We start from the raw sequence: 23,616 nt of genomic DNA, 5'->3' as shown, positions 1-23,616 counted from the left end.
CTCTACAACTCTGATCCACCCTTGGATCACACCGGACACTTCTCCTTCACATCGCCTGCAGCATCTTCAACTTCAAGCACCAACAACCTGCGTGACGAAACCCGACACAACTTCGACCCTATGCACCCGCTTCCTGTGGGTGAGGTAACTCAACAACGCCGGTGTTCCCACACTGGTACACACCTCTAGTGTATGTGTCTTAAATTTCGTCCTTCTAGGTTAAGCGGAAGTCTCCTTAAACAGTAACTTTATAACTTTTACGCACCATTGACTTTACATTGGTGCATGCCTGTGCTTTAAGCGCTGCACCCGAATCCCGCAGGCTTTTCCCGACTTCAGCATTGCTAGTCCCGACTGCTCCCAGCGATTCCCTAGTCCTAACCACTGTTCGATTGGTATCTCTTATACCACTTTCTTAATATATGGTTTGAGTGGCCACCCGCCCTCATCCATAATTGTGCAACTTTCATATGTTATACTGTGCTTTTGTTTAAACGCTTGTGCCCCTTTACTCATAAAGAGTACTGGGGATTATTCTAGTAATAAATACATATATTTTTATAATATATACTTGTGCGGTGTCCTTTAATTTGATATTACAGGATTGTGATTGGTAAAACAGCTCGCTTAACACGACCTCTTGAGTTTAGCCTTTAAGGCTGCTTAGTCCATGCTACCACTAGGATAGCTTGTCTAATAAGGCTGACTTACAACCAGACACCATAAGGGATTGTTTGGACTGATACAAGGTGGTTCCAGAATTGGAAACATCACATATCAGGCCAACTTCTCACACGCCCCCCCTCTGAAAAGTGCCCGCTAGATAGAATTCACTGAGGATACCAACACATTAGACCAAAATTACCTGAACAACGCGCGTTTTTTGTTGGTGATATGACATTCTCCTTGACTTTGTCTGTTCTACTCCGTGTCTATGGACCCAGCCTCGAAGTTCTTGTGTTAACCTGTATAAAAACATCTACATTTAGAAAAAGGGTCACATTTACATGGTGAGTGTAAGCATTCTATCAAGGCTCGGCCAATCAAACACTTTGTGTAGGGTTTCAAAACCAAAGATGTTACAGTTATTGCTTAACTTGCTCAGTACAAAAGGAAAATTGTTTTTTCGAAGCTCTTTTTATCTGAAGCTGCAACAAAATGTAACTTCTTCAAACAAACGAAGGGCATGTAGATATTTCTACCACATAAGGATATTTTTATAGTTGTTGCTTATTTAAATAGACTCTAAACATGAGAGCTTTTTCAGGGTTTAAGAATCCTCATGTGCTCTCATAGTATGAAAGTCCAGCAATAACTCATTCTGTGGAATAAGGTTTCTTCCACACACTCATTTTTGAAGTCATTTTTATGGACTGATTCAATTTTATATTTCTATTAGTATCACTCTTTCATGCATATGGATCTCTACAGATGCTAACAGTTACTGTCAGCATATACAAGAAAAGTAGTTTGATCTTCAACGACTATCAATTCCAGAGAATCCATGCACAGAATATTCAATAGAATGGGAGCAAAAATGGATTCCGGCAGGATGCCCCAGTTAACAGACCGGTGGGTAGTAGGATAATTCATTTAGTATTAAATCTTTTTATTGACAAATGAGCGCACAGACAGGAACAGCGTATTATCACATGGCTCCACACTTTCAGCACGGCAGAAGCCAAGAAACACTGACAGTAAAGTACACTGAGCCGTACCTGAAGGCAAAACCGGCACCAGAGCCGGACAATCTGTATGGGCAAACAAATGTTCAAAAAAACAAAAACAAACCACCCAACTACCCCCACCCCACCCCCCAAACTCCCACCCACCACCCACGTTCCAGGTCCACCACCCCCACTCCACAAATGTAGCAATCCCCTAGAATGCTCCCTAGAAGTCCACATTTGACAGGCACAACAGACGTAAATAGCGTGGGCACGTGACCTCCCTGAATTCCGTGGCAAGCAGGGACAAAAAAGGCTGCCAGAGCTCCGAGTATTTAGCACCCTCCCTCGCCATTGTCAAGGACAGCTTCTCCATACCTAACACGTGCCACAAGCAATGTAACTACCCTTGGAACGTGGGAGTATGCGGGGTGCGCCAGTGAGATAGAACATTCTGAATGGCAGAGCCCAGAGCAATAGCAATTAAGCGACCCCCTACATGAGTGTAGTGGATATGTGATGGGATTAGGCAACCCTAACAGAACATATGAAGAAGTGGGATTTCGGTGTCAAAATGCATGTCTACCTCATCAATGACTTGTTTCCAGTACCCCCGGAGCTGAACACAATCCCACAGTAGATGGACCAGCGTGCCCGTCTCCCCACACCCGCGGCAACAGGTTGCCTACCTCGCGGGATCAATCTCATGCAACTTCTCCGGCGTGTAGTACCAATATGATGCTATTTTAGTATGGGTGTCCCATATGATATGCGGAATGCCGCGCTCAGTAGTAGATGCCCTCCCACTCTTTGTTGCTAAGCATGCGCCCTAGCTCCCTTTCCTAGCGCGCTCTCCCTGAATTATAAACATGGGTGTACCTGTCCTGGAACATTCGATATAAGTCGGATATAAGCTTTTTATCAGTTTTCCGTGTAATTAACCAATATTCATAGGGCCGCAGGCGCCGATCCGCCTCTGCCCGAACCTGGCTATTAAGCGTCCAATGTCGTGCTTCGAGATATCTGAGCAGTTCCGATTCCGGCAGGCCATATTCCTGTCGAAAGGCCTCGAACTGTATTACCCCTTCCTCTGCATACAGATGGTACAAAAACCTACACCCCGCCGGACGCCATCTTGCAAAAGCCATAGTGTCGAATCCGGGCCCGAAATCTGGGTTGTCCAGCAAAGGAGTGAGGGGTGATGGAAATGAGGTAAACTCGTGCTTGATATTGGTGTGGTCCCACACCTCCATCGGGACCCTGGTAATATGCGAGGCGTAAAGGTTGGGGGGGGGGTCTATGTTGCCGACGTAAGAAGGGAACCTCCTGGAGCGGGCGACCCGCAATCGCCTGGTCTTGATAGAGCCAGTGCTTTTCGGACTCCCATCTGCTCCATTCCACAAGAACACGCAGTTGGGCTGCTTGAAAGTAAAGAAGCAAGTCTGGGAGGCCGAGACCCCCTTTCTCGGGAGGAAGTGTCGCCAGTCTGAGCTTCATTCGCGGCCACTTGCCATTCCAGATAAACTGAGCTAGCTCCGATTGAGTCTGGCGAATCCATCCAACGGGTGGACACAACGGAATTGTCCGGAATAAATAAAGAATTTGCGGAAGAATTGTGATCTTTATTGCTGCCACCTTTCCCAACCAGGAAAGCGGAAAGTGCCTCCATCTGCCCAGGTCTTGCCTGATTTTCTGGTGAGCCCGTGCATAGTTGATACAGACAGTGTTGTGCAGTGTGGGTGCCAACTGAATCTCCAAATATGGGATGGCTTCAGACGCCCAACAAAAGGGAAAGTTCTCCTGTAAATGCGCACGCGTGGACCTTTCTAGAGAGAGGTCTAGGGCCACCGACTTACTCATGTTGACTTTAGTATTAAATCTGTTTATTCAGAGCAAAAAATATCGACCCATGCTTGCAAAGGCACCGGCCACACAATTACAATGCTTGAGTAAGAGCAAGGCGGGCATAGGTGTCAATCAAGAGGCATTTAAACACAGCAAGCCGCCTACAACCCAGTCGGGCCGGCCGCGTCAAAAGGCAATGGAGCATGTCGGACGCTGAAATAATTTGTGCAACAAAACCAAACCCCAAACAACCCCCAACGATCCCCCCCTTCCCCCACCCCCCTTCTTGTCCGCTAAGTAATCCAGGCCAAGCCCCATCTGGCCCAGCAGCTCTAAAGGGCCGGTGCTTGAACTATTTCACACTGGACTCTACGCCTGCGGGTCCTGGTCTTAGGTTCAGGAAGCGGGGTGTCTGCGAGATCTAGCAATCGTAGGTATCGGGGGCACCTCAGCTCCCGAAATTCCCCGGTGAGCAAAGTTAAAAATGACCGCCAGATGTCTGCAAACTCCGCGCCCCGCCCTGCCGCCGTCAGGGACAGTTTCTCCATCCCCAACACTGTCCAGAGTCTGTGTAGCCAGCCGAGGTGTATGGGTGGCTGTGGGTCTCTCCAGCGCTCCACAATGTTCTGCACCGCAGCCCCCAATGCTATGGCAATCAACCTCCCTCTCATGGACTTCAGGGGATACATCAGCGTATTTGGCAAGCCAAGAATTACGTAGGCAGGGAACCTGGGAAGCTGGGTGTCTAAGTGCGCGTCTACAAGATCTAGGATGGTGGACCAGTAGTGTTGCAGCCTCTCACAGCTCCATAGCAGGTGTTCGAGTGTACCCCGTTCCCCACATCCCCGGCAACAGCTGTCACTTGCTTGGGGTCCCAACGATGGATGCGCGCTGGGGTGTGGTACCAATACATTGCTACTTTAGTCAGGGTCTCTATGAGGCCGGTGTGATAGGCCGAGTGTCTGGCTCTATGATAAATCCCCTCCCACTCCTTCCGCGTGAGTTGCCTCCCCAGGTCTTCCTCCCATCTAGCTTTCCCCGGGTGATAGGTGTATATGTGGGTGAGGAGCAAGTGTTGGAATAGATCTGAGAATAGTTTCTTCTCAGACTTGCGCGTGAGGAGCCATTTCTCGTACGGCGTGAGGAAACGCTGCGCTCCCGGCTGAATGGAGTGGTGTAAGACCCAATGTCTGACCTGTAAGTATAGGAACCGGTCTGCTTCCTGTATCCCATACTCCTCTTTCACTTTCTGAAAGGAGAGGATGCCCTCCAGATTAAACATATGCCCTACCTCTCTACAGGGAGTAGCCCTCCACGTTTTAAAAAGCTGCGGGTCTAAGCCCGGAGTAAAGTCGGGATTCCCGAATATGGGCGTCAATGGGGAGGGAAACGAGGTGAGTTCACTCCGGACAGCCACTTGATCCCAGACTCTCATCACCGTGCTCGTAATGTATGATGCATAGAGGTTAGGGGGTCTATGACGCCGCGGTAGAAAGGGCACACCCTGGAGGGGTCGACCGGCTACAGCTTGGTCCTGAAAGAGCCAATGTTTGCTGGACTCAAGTTGGTACCATTCCACTAGAGAACGCAGCTGTGCCGCTTAAAAGTACAGAGTAAGGTCCGGAAGACCTACGCCTCCATGGGCTGGGGGGAGAGTCACAGTTCGCTGCTTAAAGTGGGGACGGCGCCCGTTCCAGAAATTGCGCGCTAAGTCCGCCTGTGTCTTCTGGAGCCATCCCGTCGGAGGGCGAAGAGGAAGGGTCTGAAAGATGTACAGGACCTGCGGTAAGAGGGTCATCTTGACCGCCGCTACGCGTCCGAGCCAGGAAAGTGTGAGGCGGTTCCATTTCCGCAATGTCTCACTAATTTGCGTGCTCAGTTTGGCGTAGTTGGCTACTGCCGTGCCCGGCACCGTCGGTGCCAGTAGGACCCCCAGATATGGGACCGTGGAGCTGGACCACTGCAGGTCAAACTCGATTTTAAAACCCGAGGCCTGCGCAAAGGAGTGCAGTTTGACCAGAAGTGCCCGCAGGGATTGCATAAGGTCCATTACGGAAAGCAGGATGTCGTCTGCATACAGGCTGATCTTGTGCGTGTCTCCCCCAAAGGGGATGCCACTAATGCGGTGGTGCTGCCTGACTCTTTGCGCCAGTGGCTCCATGTAGAGCGCAAACAGGAGAGGGGAGAGCGGGCAGCCCAGCCTGGTCCCCCTGCCTATCGGGAAACGCGGTGAGGTGTGGCCACTAACCCGAACCGTCGCGGTGGGCAGCCTATAGCAATTAAATATCCGGTTTCGGGTCGTCTCCCCGAGACCGAATCTCTGGAGCTTCTGTTCAAGATAGGGCCAGTGCACCCGATCGAACGCCTTCTCGTCGTCGATGGTGAGAAGCATACACCTCGGCCTCGTTCCTGAACCGGCCTCAATCAGGTGGAGGACGCGTCTAGTGTTGTCGCTCGTTTGCCGCTGGGGGATGAAGCCGGCCTGATCGGGTTCGACCAGTTGCTGCATGTACAGCGCCAGCCGGCTTGCGAGGATACCCGTGTACAGCTTAAGGTCTACGTTCAGTAGAGATATTGGCCTATATGAGCCGCACCGGGTGGGGTCTCTGCCGGCTTTGGGTATCACCGAAATCGCCGCCTCCAGCAGTTCCGGGGGGATAGTCCCGGCCTGGTCGAAGGTGTTGAAGAGGTCCCGCAGTAGGGGGGCCACTTGCTGGCAGAACTTCTTATAAAAAGCCGCAGAGTAGCCGTTCGGGCCCGGAGATTTCCCCAGCATGAGGCGGGAGATCGCGGAGATGACCTCTTCCAGACCTATGGGCCTTTCGAGGAACTGAGACTGCTCTTCGGTCAGCGATGGGAGGGTTGCCCCGTCAAGGTACTCCCTACCGCATCGCACGTCCAGCCTGTCCGCCTCATACAGGTCGGCATAAAAGGCCCCGAATGCAGCCGCTATGTCAGCGTCCCCGTTGAGTGTATCCCCTCGGGCGGGTCAGATGGCGTGGATGCGCCATTGCTGCCGTTGTTCCCGCAGCTTGCACGCCAACAGCTTCCCGCAGCGGTCCCCACCTGTGTAGTAGGCATGTTTCAGGCGTATTGCGGCGATTTCTGCGACATCCTGATCAAGCGCGGCTAGCATCTTCTGCTCTGTGCAGAGCTGGCACCACGCCCTGGCCGCCCCGGTGCACTGATGCAGTTGTTCCAACTCTTTTACGCGCTGTGTGAGGTCGGCCCTTTTCTGCGCGCGCTCCCTATTGTTGGCCGCCGCCAGTGAAATAAACTCACCTCGGAGGACAGCTTTTAGCGTTGCCCGTTGGGTAGCCTTGGAGGTGTCCCCGTTAGCATTGTGCGTGAGAAATTGGCTGATGGCTGCCTTGATCTTCTCCACTGAGGAGGGGTTCTGCAGCAGGCCGTCGCGCAATCGCCAGTGACTTTGTGGGCTGGGTATACTGGGCACCAGAAAGGACGCCGAAATCGGGGAGTGATCAGAGAGCGAGGCTAGGTGGATCTCAACCTCCTGCGCGCGTGTCGCAAGTTGGGCGGAGCAAAGCAGGTAATCTAGTCGCGCATAAGACTTATGGGCTGCTGAGTAGTGAGTGTAGGCTGTGGCGTGTGGGTGAAAGTGTCTCCACAAATCGATCAGTCCCAGGTCTGCCAGGTGTGCGTGGCCCTCCACTGACAATGCCCCGACCTGGCCCTCCCTCTGGTTGGAGCGATCTGCGAGGTTGTGGAACACCAGGTTCAGGTCCCCCCCTAGTAGCAGATGTTAGTGCGTGTTGGCTGTGGCCGCCTCAAGCGCAGAATGCAAGTATCTTTCCTGTCCTTCATTGGGCGCGCACATGGAGCCTATTAGCAGCGTCTGCCCTGCCACAAGGAAGCAGTGGATGAGTGGTCTACCTTTTACTTCCGCCTCCTTCTGCAACACCCGTCCCTGAAAGGACCTTGCCACCAGTATGGCCACCCCAGCTACTTTCTTGGACGTGGACGAGAAAAGCTGCTCAGGGAAGGCGCGGGACCGAAGCCTGTGATGGTCCTTAGACAACAGATGCGTCTCCTGCAGGAGGCAGATATCGGCCCTGCGCTTGTTGGGGCTGTTAAGCCCCCTGACATTTAGGGAGAGAATAGCCAACTGATGCATCATTCCAGGCGTGGAGTGGGGGCAAGCACATGGTTGGTGTGGGCCAGTGGCCTGAAGGATAAAGATTCAGTGTTACATCTCAGCGTCTGTGGACAAGAAGGTTCCCTCTCTCCCCACCCCCCTCCCTCCCCTCCAAAAGACTGTCCTCCCCGAACCCCAACTGGACCCGGGACGGCAATTGAATTGTCCTCCCCCTTGCCCGGAAACAACATTGACCCACCCACCCAACAACATGCCCCTCCCTTACTCACCCTGACCCCAACTTGTGGTTCCCATCTCAAAACCATAGTCTCAGGCCTATCCAAAGTCAGTTCAGGCCCGTAGAGTAGAGAAGTAAAGGAGACTGTGGCAGTGGCGGCCCCCGCCGTCCCCGCCCCTCGCCCCTCCCCCACATTTCAGAGAGAGTGCGTTAAGCATGGCCCCCCGTCTGAGGCACATTTAGGGTTTAGCTGTAGTATCCTTGACAACTTCTTCGATGGCTGTGGCTTTGTCCTTGGCAATCGTCCCCGGGTCCGGGCGTAAACGGTTCTTGGACGCACGGCGTCTCCTAACTTGTTGCCAGTCTCCTCCCGGCGGTTGGGTCCGGGCAGCCTGCGAGGGACCCGGGGTGGAGTCCCCGTCCGAGGCGTCGTCGGGAAGCTCGAGGCCCAGCAGGGCGCAGGTGTCTTGAAGGGAACGGAGTTGGTGCAGTGCTCCCTCCCACTTGAAGATCAAGCGGAATGGGTGGCCCCATGAATATGGCACTCCTTTTTCCCTGAGGAACGCGGTGACGATCTTGAAGTCTTTGCGCTTCTGGAGAGTGATGGCAGAGAGATCTTGAAAGAGTTCAATGGGGCTGTTTCGGAAGCGGATGGGCTGCGCCCGCCGCGCGTCCCTCAGAATCCTCTCCTTTAGGGGAAAGTCCGGGAGGAACGCCAAGATGTCTGGCGGTGGGGCAGGAGCCCGGCGGAGAAGTCCCACTCGATGTGCCCGGTCGATGCGAATGGGAAAGTCAGCAGGCTCGTTGAGGACCTCCCTGAAGTGGTCTTGGAGATATTCCGTGACGCTATTCCCCTCTGCTTTCAATGGCACTCCCCGCACCCGTATATTGTTCCGCCGAGAGCGGTTCTCGAGGTCCTCTGCGTGGGCCTGGAGGCCCACCTGCTGTTCCTGAAGATGGATAACCTCTTGCTGGAGAAGCACCAAGTCCTCACCGCGCGCATGATTAGATTCCTCCACCGCCACCACTCTTTCCCCCAAACCATCCAAGTCTCGGCGCAGTTCCCTTTGTTCGCTCACCAGCTCCTGCTTTAGAGTCTGAAAGTCTTCCCTTAACGTGTTGAAGAGGGACTCCAGAAAGGATTTTGTGATAGGTGCATCTTCTGCTTCCTTGGTCGGGGTGGCTGACTGCGCCTGCAGTGATGTGGACGCTTGAGATTTCTCCGTTTTAGAGGAGGTCTTCATACGTAGTTCATTGATCGGCCGGCCTCCCCTCCGGTTGGCGTTCGCCATTGTGGGGTGACAAGAAGAACAGACTATGCCCCAGAGGAGTTGAAGTTTAGCATCAGGCGAGGACCTGCAGTTCTAGACCCCCGGGCCCCCCTTCACCGTGCCTCGAGACGTGCGCTGGAGATGAGTATGTCCTACCCACGCCGGAGGTTCGGTTTATGCCCCCGGGTGCCGAAGGGCAGCGCAGACAAGGGCAACACACCACTGTCCAGTCGGTCCACGGAACCCCAACACGCTCCCAGGACGTGTCCGGAGGTCAGCTCTCGCCCACTCAGGCGCCTTAGGCCGTTTTTGGGTGGATCCGGGGTTGGGTCTGGACCCGGACCGACACCAGCTCTCCTGCCGCCGGGGGCACGGCCACCAGGCCCCCCGAGCACCCCCAACTCCTCACCTCGTGCGCAGCTATGCTTTGGATCCGCCACTCCCAGACGGGCCGCAGATGTCCCACCAAGAGCACTCCCGCCTGAATTGGAAGCCTGGATCCACTGGCCGGGGGAAATCTCGGGTGCACTCAGCAGTCACCCCGAAGCGGGACCCTCACTCCTGGCCTCTTCCAGCTCCTGGTCGCTGTCCATGAGCCCAGGGCGGGGCTCAGTTGAGGTGCTGGTATCTGGGGCACACCACCCTCGTCCCCGGCCGGCCTCCTGTGCACGCGCGCCAACTGCTCCCTTCCGCGTTGAAGGCCAAAGCAGGCCCGAGCCAGGGCCCGGCGTGAAGCGCGCCCCGGCCACAGTCCGCCTCAGGAGCGCCGACGTCCTTCGCTCTGCAGTCCCTGGGCGGAGGGCAAGGATCTCGCGCCTATCTCAGGCAGGGCACTCCGTCAGCCGCCCGGGCGGTGCAGTGCACACTCCCTCCGCCGGGCCCGAAGTCCGCACAGGCCGAAGCCGGGGGCTAAAGTTGAGAGCCGCCCGAGACCCGGCGCCTCCCGGCCACGAGGCGGCTCGGCACTCCAGGCAGCTCCCCTGCGTCCCCGAGGGCCTCACCCGCCGGGGACGGGCCTCCGATCCACTGTTATGGCACCTCAGTATAATCCAGGCGATCACAGGGCCGCGGCAGGCCCGGCCCGCACAGAGTCCGTTTCTTGGCGTTTTCGGCCGCGATCAGGGGCGGCGGCGGGTGAGGGCGGTCGCCGCCCTGCAGGCTCACCCACCGGGGCTCTGGGTCTGCCCCGCGACGAGCAGCATGCGGGGGGGCCAAATCAGCGAATACAGGGGGCTTTCGTGGGGGTTACTGGGGATCGGGGCGAGGAGCTCCGCGGCTATGCGACTGTCCTGGCCGCCATCTTGGCCACGCCCCCTCATGTTGAATTTAAAACCCGCCGCCTGCGCGAACGGTCAAGAATGTCAAGACAAGCCGGCAACGACTCTCTGGGCTGAGACAAAGAGAGAAGTACATTGTCCGCATATAGGCTTATGGTATGGACATATGCCCCAAACTCAATCCCTCGCACTTGTGGGTGAAGTCTCATCGCCTGCCCCAGTGGCTCCATGTAGAGAGCAAAGAGGCACCCCTGTCTCGTTACCCGCTCGATGGGAAAGCGAGGTGAAGTACAACCATTGACTCGAACTGTCGCAGTCGGGAACTTATAACAGTTCGGAACCTGTCCCCCATTCCCACCTTTATCAAAACCTGCTCTAAATATGGCCAATGGACCCGATCGAAAGCTTTTTCAGCATCAATCGCTAGCATCATGAATTCGCCAGGCATTCGCATGGCCTTCTCTATTAGGTGCAAGGCTCTCTTAATGTTATCGGCGGTTTGTCGTTCCGGGATAAACCCAGCCAGGTCCGGGTCAATCAAACCGGGCATGAGTGGCGCAATCCGAGCCGCGAGAATGCCTGTATGAATCTTAAGATCGACATTAAGAAGGGATATGGGGCTGTATGCCTCACATTGCGAGTGATCCTTCCCCAGTTTGGGAATAACAGATATAGTAGCATCTAGGAGGTCTCTTGGGATCGCACCCGGCTCTGAGAAGGAATTGAAAAGGGCAGACAGCAGGGGGGGCACTTGGGGGCAGTACGTCTTGCAAAAAAATAGCCGAGAAGCCGTCAGGCCCAGGCACTTTCGCTAGCTTAAGTCGCGAGATAGCCGCAATAACCTCTTCTGGCTGGAAGTATAAAATTCACTAAACGCAGCAGCTATGTTAACATCCTCAGTGGCCCGCCCGCCATCCAAGGGGACAATCTCCTGCACCGCCTGCCGCTGCCGAACTTCGCGGAGTTTGTGGCCCAATCGGCGCCTGCACCTATCCTCACCAGTATAATACATATGTTTCAACCGTAGGGCCACATACTCAGCTCGATCCTGATCCAGAGCGGCCAACTGCTGCCGCATAATCCTAAGCTGCTTCAATAACCTGGGGGATCCCGTTCGCTGGTGTATTTATTCCAATTCCTTCGTCTTCTGTGTGAGCTCCTCCCTTTTACGCGCCCTCTCTACATTTTCCCCGCCGAGATCGCAATAAACTCGCCCCGTAGCACCGCCTTGAGCGCTGCCCATTGAGTCGCTAGTGTGGTGTCTGCATTACCATTGTGTGTTAGATAATCCGTGATGGCCACCTTAATTTTCCCCACTACCTCCTCTCCTTACAATGTAGAAGCGTGTCTCGCAATCTACAGCGCCGCGTCACCCCCGCAACCGGCGGAAAAGAAAACACCACAGTCATTGGCCATGATCTGAGAGCATTGCAGCACCTATGTCTACAGCTGTCGTAATTGCCTGAAAGGATGTGGAGGCCAGGAAGTAGTCTAAACAGGCATAGGTCTTATGAGCATTAGAGTAGCATGTGTATTCCCTGTCCCCCACATGGAAGCTATACCAGAGATCCACTATACCCATCTCCCCCAGCCCGGCCAACCCTTTGGTGGAGAGAGCACCTGTCTGAGAGGTACGCTGACATGACCTTTCTAGAAGGTTATCAAACACTAGGTTAAGGTCCCCACCCAGCAGAACATGGCGGTCAGGGGAGTCAGCGGCCTCGCTAAGCGTCAGGTGAAAAAACTTCTCTTGACCCTCATTGGGAGCATAAACAGAGCCTACAGTAAAGAGTGACGCACCCAGGGAGAATCTATAGGTCAGCAACCTCCCCCTTATCTCCGCCCCCTTCTGCAAAACCTTGCCCCTGAACCGTTATCGCGAACCCCGACGTTTTAGTGGAGGCTGAGGAGAAAAATTGGAGTGGGAAACAACGGGACTTAAGCCTGTGGCAATCTTTCTGCAATAGATGCGTCTCCTGTAGGAGGCAAATATCGGCCTTCGAGTGTTCCAATAAGGAGAGGACCGCTTTCCGCTTCACCGGATTGTTAAGTCCCCTAGCGTTTGATGTCAGGATTCGGAGTTCAGTGTTTGGCATGACTCACACAAGATTCAAACATGCCAAAAAATAGAGCTGGCAGCTCTGAGATGGATGCAACAAACTAAGCCTCTTGCAAGCTATTATGGACCTAGCACTTGGACCCTCCCGAGGGTACCCGTGGACCAGGAACAATACCACTCCCCCTCCCAAAGAACCTACCCCAACTAAACCCCCATGAAAAAGAAGACCAAACATTTCCAAAAGTACACATTGTCCTTCATCCATAGGTGATTGGAAATACACAGCAACGGGGTAAATCAGTCAGTACACAACATCCCTCCCTCCCGCCGACGGCTTAGGCTAAACCACAAGCAGTAAAACAGTAGTAAGCAAAATCAACATGAAGTTCAGCTGGGATGAGACGAGTGTAGACCAGACGATACTGCCACCACTGCGGCACACTGTCCAGCCTTAATCCCGGCTACAGGAGGCTTCTCTACACGGCGCCGTCTGCCCTGCTGTCGCCACCGAGGCCTAGTATCCTCCGATTCCACAGTGGGCACTCCCGGCTCGTCGTCCTCAGCCGGAGGGTCTAAGCCCAGCAAGCAGCACCTCCCTCAAAGGCCGGAGCTAGTGGTGTTTGTTGTCCATTTTAAACATCAAACGGAAAGGGTGGCCCCAGCTGTAGGAGATGTTGCTGTAAGTAAGCTGTGACGGGTTTGAAGGTTCTGCGCTTCTGCATTGTAAGGGGTGACAAATCCTGGAATAAAACTGGAGATTGATTCTTAAAGGACAAGGGGTGCAACTGTTGTGCCTTCTCGAGGATCTCTTCCTTCGTGCGATAGTCTTGCACGCAAGCCAAAATGTCCGGAGGGGGAGCCGCGGACGAGCGTGGAGGACCCACCCTATGAACCCTATCCAACCGGAGCTCCGACGCCAAGGGGCGTCCCAGGATGTGGTTGAAAAGTTCGCTCGTGAATCCAAACAGGTCTTTGGTATCGTCGGTCATCGTGACGCCTCGGATCCGAACGTTATGGCGACGGGAACGGTTCTCTAAATCTTCAAAATGTGTTTGCAAATCAACCTGTTGGTCGTGGATCCGCACTATCTCCTGTCGCAGCGCCTCTATTTCGGTATCCCGTCCATCACCCTTGGTCTCCAGCTCCGCCACGTGCTCCCCTATGCCGTCCATATCTCTGCGCACCTCTTTAATCTCTGAGAATTCCTTCTTCAGAGTAGGAATGTCTTCTCTCAGATTGGTAAACAGCGATTCCAGAAAGGCCTTGGTGATAGGCTCCGAGCTCTCCACCTGCTCGGCGGCGGAGCGGGCAGCGTGTGCCGCCATGTCTTTGGGGTGCTGACTCGCCTGGGCTTTGGCAAACAAATCTTTTACAGTTTTATCCTTGCGGACCCTCGCTGTGGACATATCGGCCCTTGTGCACTCCGGAAGACACCCACCGGGTCTCAGGGCCCTCCACAGGACCAGGCAGGCCACTCACACACCCCAGCTGGCCGCACGGCCCGTGGGCCCTACTCTGCAGCCCGCAAAGCGACTTCAAAAAGGCCTACCCTTGACTCCAGGCGATAAGCTCTCTATCAGTCACCAATACTCCTCAATGGGCCGCCAAGCCACCACCAGCTATCTCCCGCGACGTCCAGAGGGCCGATCCCACGCTGTCCAGTACTCAGTTTAAGCAGTTACATCACAGAGCTCTCCGGCGCACTCTCCCAGACCGTCAGTCGTCTCTCGCTTCCTCGCTGGTATCATTCTGCTCCACAAAGCTGACCAGGGTCCCCACAGCTAGCCGCAGCTTCCACTCTGTGCTGCCAGTCCGGGCTAGGCCGTCCCCCGCAGTTGTCGTACCACCACCGCCAGTTCACACAGGGCTAAGGGCATCCACCATCGTGGCCTTAAAGAGGGTCCGCAGGCACAACAGTTCAGGCAAAACAGGGGGGGACGAACTCCGTGTCCAGCTCCGGCACCTGCCACCAGCAGTCAAGGCTGGGCTCCCAGTGCGCGACCCCCACGATGCAGTGTCTCCTTCTCACCACACACAGTTGACTTGCTCCACAGCGTCCACATAATAATCGGGAAGGTCCACCCCACCATCCACAATGTCTCGTACCTCTCCGTGGATTCGTGCCACTCATCCCACCTCTGCCGTCCTTACCGGGATCGCCAGGGGGCCCCCCTGCCAGTCTTCTCCACAGTGGTTCCTGGCCCCGTCACGGCCCGCTTCGCGGACAAGCAGTGCCCACGGCGACACCGAACATGAGTCACAGCAGACCTCCACGCCGGCCACCCCGGCTGGTCCGCCCTACCCGCGACTGGACCTTCGCAATCCTGGCGCGGAGGCCCGACTCAAAATGGCGGCACACCTCCTGTGAGCTAATGCTGCCACGGGGATCTCGCCTCTGGGACAACTCCGAGGTGCCACTTGACCAGGCGACCTCTCGCCGCACGGGCCCCTAACACCAGCTCTCCAACAGCGCTGCCCATCGGATTCCGGGAAATGTCACAGGAGCCGTCCCTCGCCAGGCCCTCTGCCACCGCCGCTGACGCCTCATAAGATGGCGGACGGGCCGGGATCACCACAGTGCCCCGGGTCCCGTCCTCACGAGAAGGGAAGGAGAGGCTGCAGCCCCCTCTCTCCTCTGGTGCGTCAGCGCAGCTCTCTGTGGCCCCTGCCTCTGTCTGCCGTATTCTCCCCGCTAGGCGCAGGTCGGCACGTCAGGACCTACGGCACTCCGTCTGAGCGGCCGGGCTTCTCCACCAGCCCCAGCCGCCGGACCAGCCCGCCGATCTCCACTGGGCACCAGGAGCCCCTTGAGTACCGGCCGCCAATCCAACACTGCTCCCCCAAGTCTTGGGAAGACAGCCCACCGGCAGGTAAGGCCGACTGCAGCAAATACAGCCGTTAAGCAGGTGCTATTCTGGGCCGTCGGCGGGAGCTCCAGAGCAGGACGTCTGCTCACGCCGCCATTTTAGCCAAGCCCCCGGATAATTCATTTAAAGTGAGTGGTTCCTGACGGACAGAGATGAGTGAACCATTTTATTTGATCTATCATCTGAAGTAACACATTTTGTGTCCCCCTCGAGCTACGTGGAGTGCAGACAACTCTGCAAACTCCACGAACGGAGTGGAATTCACTGCCCAGGCCTAATCACAATAGCAATGTCTCTTCAACTGAAGTTTTCTTTAGGGAATGACTACATTTTTTTGTAATAATAACTAATGCCGTATGTGATCTGATGAGAGTCATAACATCAACGTTTTTCAGTTAATTTCTTCTGGTTTTTGATCAGATATCCTGTCCACTGCCGGCATTCATAGTTCACATTCTACTGTCCTCCACCAGTCCCGCAGCAGGTATGGGGAACTGCATGTGTTCTTTTTGATTACAAACATATCATAAAGCACCAAGGGTAATTTGGCACTGTTTAGAGTCTGATAATGATTGGCTAAAAATATAGGAGTCTATAAAGGGGGGAATTATTCTTGTGACCCTAAACTTCAACATTCATGATTGTGTTCATATTCCTATTTTACTTATGTTGTCTGAACTAGAGAGCGTTCTCCCCTATTAGTCAAGCATGTATTCCTTTTCTCAACAGCTGGAGGCTTCATAAGTGTTTGGGTTATCATTCTTTTCTTACATGCGCTCTCTCTTCCTGTAAATACATGCAACATGGGTGTCATCATGTGATCATATGATTAAAGCATGTAAGTGTGTTGCATGTGAAGATAGAATATTGAGCACCTGGCTTTGACATTCGAATATGACGTGCCAGTCTGTGTACCTGGTTCTCTGATGTCATCCGGCAACTCAATATCAATGAATTTTCGGCAGCTTTCTACACTGAATTGCTGGTATGATTCCTTTCACACTAGAGTAATGGAGATGGTGTAAATGCTGGACTTTCACATTGCTCTCTAGTATTAAGTCTCTTCCCTGTGGTGTTGGTGCAATGTCAGAACTCTGCCCAGGAACGACAGAGGGTTAAGCATGTTCTTTCTCTTCACAGTCCGAAGCGGTTTCTTATACCAGCAAAGTGTAGAGAAAGACTTCGAAGGAGGGAGGGTTGAACACTGTTGGCTGGAAAATCCTCATTTCCCTAAAGGCTTGGGATTGTAGAAATCGGACATCTGGGATCTAGGGGGAAATGGATAGCTTACTAAGGAGTGAGTCAGGGAGAAAGAAATAATTTGAGACAAGGAGGGCATCAGGAGCAAATGAGAGAGTAAATACTTTGGAATGATTGGGAAGAAATAAGGGGGTGTGTGAGCGAACGGGGAAAAGGCCAATAGTGATGGTGAGGTTAAGATAACTAGTAGGGAACAATCATGAGAAACGCAGAGATGAGGAATAAGCAGTTAGTGACAGATTAGGAGTGAGTGAAAGAGGGTTACGAAGTGAATTTGCTATTTGAATGTATTTACTACTGTACAATTAATTAAAATCATTACAGTAAAAAACATAAAAAATGAGCAGGTAAAAGAATGGTCACAGTAAAAATATAGAGGCATTCGATAAAATTTGGTTGATATACCATCCCCTCTCCCCGCGGGGCCCACTCGATCAGCCAGCGCCAGTGGTCATTGTCATGAGTCCTTGAACAAAGTTTCTGAGGCACCTGCGTAAACCTTGGTAATTTTCCTCGTAAGCAAACTGTAGGCCAATCTCCTTGGCCTTTCCATTGAGAGCCATGGATATGGTGCAGTCTCAGTAGGATGGATGAGTGGGTGCAGGGCTCTGTACTTGTTTTGGGGGAAGGCTGCTTTATCCCCTTTATTGTGCCGTGCTGGACACCATGGTTTCCCCAGTCTCGACAAAGTCATCGTGGTGTTTTTAGAAAAGCACAATGCTGACGCTTTGTTACATCTCTTGGTTCCCTTGATGATACACACTGGGTCAAAAAGTCATCGGCGTTCGTTCCTAAGGGCAGGGCAGCAGCATAGGGGATGTAACCAGGATTCCCTCATGTAGGAACACAGTCTGCTGTTTGTGGATTCCCCCTTGCGAGCCCATGAAGGGTTAAAGTCGATAATTCCTAGTATACATAGTCTCATGGAGAGAATTTTGGTTCAGGCTTGTTGAGTCAGGGCATCGTTTAGATAGGCTTGTGCCTTGCCTACCGTATAGGAGCTGTTCAGCTGGACTAAGTGGGGGCTAGAACGAAGAGATTTAAGATCCAGATCAAATAAAATTTCGCGGACTTGTCTATTTATGATTTTTTTCCAGGCGTTTAGTGGAATTTCCGACAATGGTATGCTCTTTTCCCCGATCTTTAATGTGCTTATCTCTTTGCCGAGGCTGGTATGCCATACTGAGCTTGGCCCCTCAAAGATGATTCTCAATTGTCTTAAGGAATTTGTTGGGGCCCTTAAAATCCTTAAGTATAGTTTTATAATCTCCCCTTGGCACATCAGGTCTGGCCTTACCAAGCCTAGCTCCAGTCTTAAACCTTGATTTTCTTGCCGACCTTGGGATGGAAAGGACTGATTTATATGCTTTGGCTTGGGCTGCGATAAGGGCGTCCTGCGACCCGGGGAAAGCCTGGTGACCATAACTAATGGCTGGCAGCGATTTTGCCTTTAAGGCAGTCAGTATTGGTCCGGCAGCGGGGCTGATCGGATGTAAGCTCAAATGCTTTAACAGGAATATTATAACCTTATTGGCCTTAGAAGACTGCTGTTTCAAGTGACCGTTTGCCTTGGCACGTTCCGTGAGCCAGACCCCTAGATAGTTGTAGGATGCCACTGTACTGATTTGCACATCTCCCATTAGCAACTGCGTTTTTTTAGGTTTCGCCTAAGCGAAAGCTGCGCACCGCGCAGCTTTTTCGCGCAGGCGAAAACCTAATGAGAATACTATGGTGGCTTGGGAATCCGCCCTCTGTTCCATTGGCTAGCTCCATAAATGGAGGCTAGCCATTGGAACAGAGATATGTCCGTCATGGCCGGACCAGATTCGTGGGCGTTCCCGCGATTTCTTCCCTCCGCAACGTCATGCGGCCGTGGGCGGGGTTTATTTTTTTTTGTCGGCCGCCGGAGGAAGTCCAGGTGAGTGCTTGTTAACATTGATACTGTGTATAAAGTGGTCCCAGTCTAAAACACATTTTAAACGCACATCACAGTTTATGATCAGTACACATATTCCAAAACATTTTTTTCAAGACAGAATACTCTGAGTGATGTTATTTAATATACATCCTCAAATGCAGATCAGTTATCAAAATAATCAACAATTGGTAGACATTTAGTCTCAATGCCCAAAAGTAGGGGCGTGGGAAGAGAAGGAAAGGTGAGGGAGGGAACAATGTAAGACTCCGTAGGCTGAGTCACGAAAACAGAGAAAAGGTTGCTCCATGCGCAGTAAATCTGGCAATCTTACTGCAACTAATTGAGGCGCTGGCATTGAATGTCGGCTCTAAACATCCATCGGGTCCGTGTACAGATTGCAGATCCCGTGAAACTGCGGCATCGTCGCTCACTGGATTGGAAAGGAACCGTGGCTGCCACAACGCGATTATTTCAAGCGGCGTGCGCGTGTGGGTGCAGCAGCTGGATGGCTGCTAATCGTTTTAGCCAATAGTGGGCCTGTGGTAGTTTAGAAAAGAAACTACCCAGTTGTAGTTTTTAAGGCCGGCTCAAGTTAAGCACACAAAACCGGAGGAAGGTGATTTCTACGGAGCTAAAATCTTTTGAATCTTTTTAGAAGCCAGGTCTCCCAGAATGAGTTTTAAAACCCGAAATACCTGTGGGGTATCTATATTCTTCCTATATGTTATAAATACTATATAAGTGAAAAAGATCCGCCAAAGAAAATCTATTTACGGTTCACTACGTGGTATTACAGAACACAAGTTTAGGAGTGGAATATATCGTAATGGAGAGTTCTACTAAGGGATGAGTGGTTGTGCACTCTGTAGTCGAATTACATCACATATGAAAATTGCATCACATTTGAAAAGTATGACTCTAATGCAGATGGTGTGACACAAATTCACGGAAAGGAAAATCACACCATGTAAAAAAAATTGTGGGTATTCAGAACATTGTTATATGTGGTTACACCAGTTTGATTGAGAGACAAAGAAAACATATCATGGAAAAGTTATGCACACTGTCATATTGTTCTTCTATGCAGTATCTAAAGGAAAAACATAGAAAAAAAAACACATATTTCTTGAAACGTAGTTAGTATAAACATGCTAACTGGGCATAGCTGGTATCATGTTCATTAAGCCCATGTTGTATGGTGTCCAAACGGTTCATCCATTTGCTTTCCTTTAGGTCAAGGATGGCATTGATGCTTCCGCCCCTTGGTCCTAGGGACACTCTCTCAAGGACCACCCATTGTATCTCTTCCACAGTGTGGCCTGCCCTTCTGTAGTGGTCTACCAGTGGTGCCCCAATTACCTCACATCTGATCCTGCTCTGGTGCTGGAGGATGCGTACCTTGACTTTTTGTTGTGTCTGTCCTATGTAGGCTAGGCCGCAAGGGCATAAAATACAGTAAATGACATTGTTTGTGTTACAGTTTGTGAATGTCTTTAGGTCTATGGTGTGATTTTTGTAAATGAACTGTTTTGTTTGTATGCCCAAGGGACAGGCTTTGCAGTGTCCACACCTGTAATTGCCCGTTATGACAGGTAGGTTCCACATGGCTTGTAAAGATGGAGGCTCAGGAGATTCCAGCAAGGAACAGACCACATGATCCCTTATGCTTCTTGATTTTTTGAAGGAATGCATGGGTAACTGCGATTGTCCAATCTCTTCAGATACTAATGGCCAGTACTTGTTGACAATTTTCCTTATGTTGTTACTTTGTGTGCAAAATGTAGTTACACAAATCTTCCTATCTTTGTTGTCCTCTTGTTTAGGCTGTGGGTTCAGGAGTTCATCACGGGGGCTATACCACGCCCGTTTTTGAGCTCTTTTCACGTGTCTGCGCGGATACCCTCTCTCCATCAGCCTTGTACTCAGATCTTCAGATTCTGTAAAGTAGTCTTCTTTCCTGGAGCCGTTGCGCCGTATTCGGAAAAATTGTCCAACTGGTAGATTGTCTTTTAGACTCCTAGGATGATGGCTATTATAGAGTAATAATGAATTCCGCTCAGTAGGTTTTCGATATAAGGTCGTGGCCAACTTGTTCTCTACATGGAAGATCGTAATGTCTAGGAAATCGATTTTCTCTTGGTTTGATTGCATGGTGAATTGAATGTCTCCGCTTTGTTGGTTCAACCATTGATGAAATTGGTTCAAAATTTCTTCGGTGCCCGTCCAGAGCATCAGAACGTCATCGATATAGCGATACCACATCGTGACATGGTCTTTGAAAGGGTTGTTTTGATTTAGCACATACTTCCGTTCGTAGTCGGCCATGTAGATAATGGCCAGGTCCGGCGCAAAGGCTGCCCCCATTGCGACGCCCTTGGTTTGAATGTAGAAATTGCCTTGGAACATGAAGAAATTCTTCCTCATCGCAATAGTCAAGAGTGTAACAATAAACTCTGTTGGCACCGCCATAGGTGCTGTACGACCATCAAGTGCCTCACGCATGACCTCCAAAGCCTCTACTTGTGGGATGCTGGTGTAAAGGGACACTATGTCGCATGTCACCAGTAGTTGTTCGTCCATGTTGAATTCCAACCCATCAACCAGACTTATAGTCTGCATTGTATCCCTTAGGTATGTGGCAGTTCCTTCCGCTAATGGTTTCAGTATGTAAGAGGACAGATTTACGACTGGGCTGGCTCTGCTCATTACCATCTGTATACCTTCCGTCGTGTGGCTATTTCTCCAAGACTCTCCTGTGGAAAATGTACTTGCTTCGGTGGCTGACCCCGGCTCTTGTCCCAATTGGAATTCTGGCCTCTGGTTGTGCCCCTCTGCCAGTTGCCTCTTCCTCGTGGCGGATGCCATTGGCCCTCTCCTAAAAAAGACTGCGTTTGATGGAAGGGTCCCTGTGGTTGATTCCAATTGCTCTGGTAGGCGTAGCCAGAGTTGGTGGCCTCTTGCTCATTGTCACTATCGCCACTGTACGATGAATCTGAAAACGTGGTGAAATTCCTGCGTCCGCGGAAATTTCCTCTCCCTCTTCCTGTGAAACGTCCTTGTTGGTCTTGTTTATAGTAGTCCTCGTTGAGGTATGAAAAGGGATTTTTCTTTTTGTAATACCTGATGTCTTTTGCAAGTTCCTCGAGTTTCCTCTGTTGTGTATTGGTTTCAAAATCTTTCAGAGTTTTGGCAAGTTTTTCCAGTGCTTCCTTTGCATTTGTCAAAGCTTCATCTCCAGCAATCTCAGATTTCAGATCAGCAATCTCACGGGTTAATGTCTGAATTTGTTCTGCAGCAGTCTCCACTCCCAGCAACATCCAGTGCCGGGAGCAGTTGTTTGCTACAAAACTGAACCCCTTCTTGAACTTGGGCACATCTACAAAAATAGCCGGCTCATTTTTAACCTGTAAACCAACCGGAATGATGTTTGATTGTAGGTATTTGGTCAACAGGTGACCATGTAGGCGTGTTCTAATTAGTTTCTTTTCTAGTCTCTCTAAGCGAGCTAGTTTGTCATTTAGTGTATAATCAATGTTAGGCGGGTCAGATGATAAGAATTGATTAGATCTATCCCTAATGAGTTGGTTGATGTAGTCCTCCGTGTATGACAATGTCTCGCTCTCTACCATTATGCGGTAAGATTAGGAAATATTTGCAGTGATAATTAGTAAAAAACAACCTCGCAGGTATGCACCTGCACAGATAATGTTATAAAATAAGGGTTGACCCAATGGTGCTGGGACCTGGGTATTCAATGCTGTGTATAAAGTGGTCCCAGTCTAAAACACATTTTAAACGCACATCACAGTTTATGATCAGTACACATATTCCAAAACAAATTTTTCAAGACAGAATACTCTGAGTGATGTTATTTAACATACATCCTCAAATGCAGATCAGTTATCAAAATAATCAACAATTGGTAGACATTTAGTCTCAATGCCCAAAAGGAGGGGCGTGGGAAGAGAAGGAAATGTGAGGGAGGGAACTGTGGTTAGGATAGTGTGAAAGTGAAAGCAAATTTTAGAAACAATAACAGGTGGTCTTATATACATTTAAAGTTCAGTACCACATTGACATATATACATCGTCACTGAAATATTTACACATTTAATAATCCTATCCCAAAAGCACAATAACACAGCCACTAAATGTTCTGTTGTCAGATGGGTAGGAGGAGGAAGGTATGTCGACGGACATTAGGAGTAACATTAGATCATCCCAAACTGAACAATGTGTTTTAATTCTCAGGTGCCCTTGTTCACCATCCCACCCCCCACCTGTCCTGAAGAAGACCCCGCAGTAGGGCAGGATTCAGCCTACACCTTTTGGGGTCGAAACGTCGACATACCTTCCTCCTCCTACCCTTCTGACAACAGAACATTTATCTCATTTTATCTCTTCCCTTTCACTCTTCCTTTCTAAGCCCAATGTTTTCTGCTGCCGTTCTCTTTCACATGTCTCTTCCTCGTCCCTTTTGTGTCTCTTTATTTCCCACTTTCCTCTCTTTCTTTGTCCATGTTCCTCTATTTTCCCCTCTTATTCTCTTTCTTTGCATCTTTTTATTCTCTCCTCCCTTTTCCTTTCCACACATCGTATTCTCATGGAATACCTCGGCCTCCTCTCCCTCAGGCACATTCCTCTCCTGTTAATGGCGAAAGAGAGGGCTGCTGTCGGTGTTTAGGTTTCGCCTGTCGAATGCTGCGTAAGCAGCGTTTCGCGCAGGTGAAATCTTTTGTTTTGCAGTATGGATGTTTGTCCCGCCTCTGTTTCCCATTGGCAAACTCCATAAATGGAGGCTAGCCATTGGAAAACAGAGGCGTCCGTCATTCTGCGAGGCGACTCGTGGGCGTTCCTGAGATTTTTTCTTATCCTGCCCCTTTTAGGACGTCAGTGCGGCGGGGGCGGGGTTTATTTTTTTGTTCGTCCATGCTTATTTTGGTCATTCCGCGGCCGACCGCCGCTGGAGGAAGTCCAGGTCCAGGTGAGTGCTTTGATCGTTCCCGCCCCCCCTCCCGCTGTCCGTGCCTTTCCCGCCCCCCTCCCGCTGTCCGTGCCTTTCCCGCCCCCTCCCGCTGTCCGTGCCTTTCCCGCCCCCCTCCCGCTGTCCCTGCCTTT

General features: G+C 51.5%; 1 protein-coding gene across 2 annotated transcripts in view; it reads right to left on the bottom strand.

Annotated features, from left to right (window-relative positions):
- ATF6 (activating transcription factor 6) overlaps positions 1–23,616 on the bottom strand; it is a 1,839,477-nt gene that overhangs the window by 253,119 nt on the left and 1,562,742 nt on the right. For both annotated transcript variants that reach the window (XR_015309808.1, XM_086964422.1), the window contains exon 12: positions 866–965. Coding sequence is in view for 1 of the 2 variants with exons in the window: in XM_086964422.1 (XP_086820548.1) it covers positions 866–965 (100 nt within the window). In the remaining variant the exon portion in view is untranslated. The remainder of the gene's footprint in view (positions 1–865; positions 966–23,616) is intronic.

The sequence above is a fragment of the Lissotriton vulgaris genome, chromosome 1_1, assembly GCF_964263255.1.
Source record: "Lissotriton vulgaris chromosome 1_1, aLisVul1.2, whole genome shotgun sequence".
In the NCBI taxonomy this organism is placed as follows: domain Eukaryota; kingdom Metazoa; phylum Chordata; class Amphibia; order Caudata; family Salamandridae; genus Lissotriton; species Lissotriton vulgaris.
This window is presented reverse-complemented; position numbering and strand designations above follow the sequence as displayed.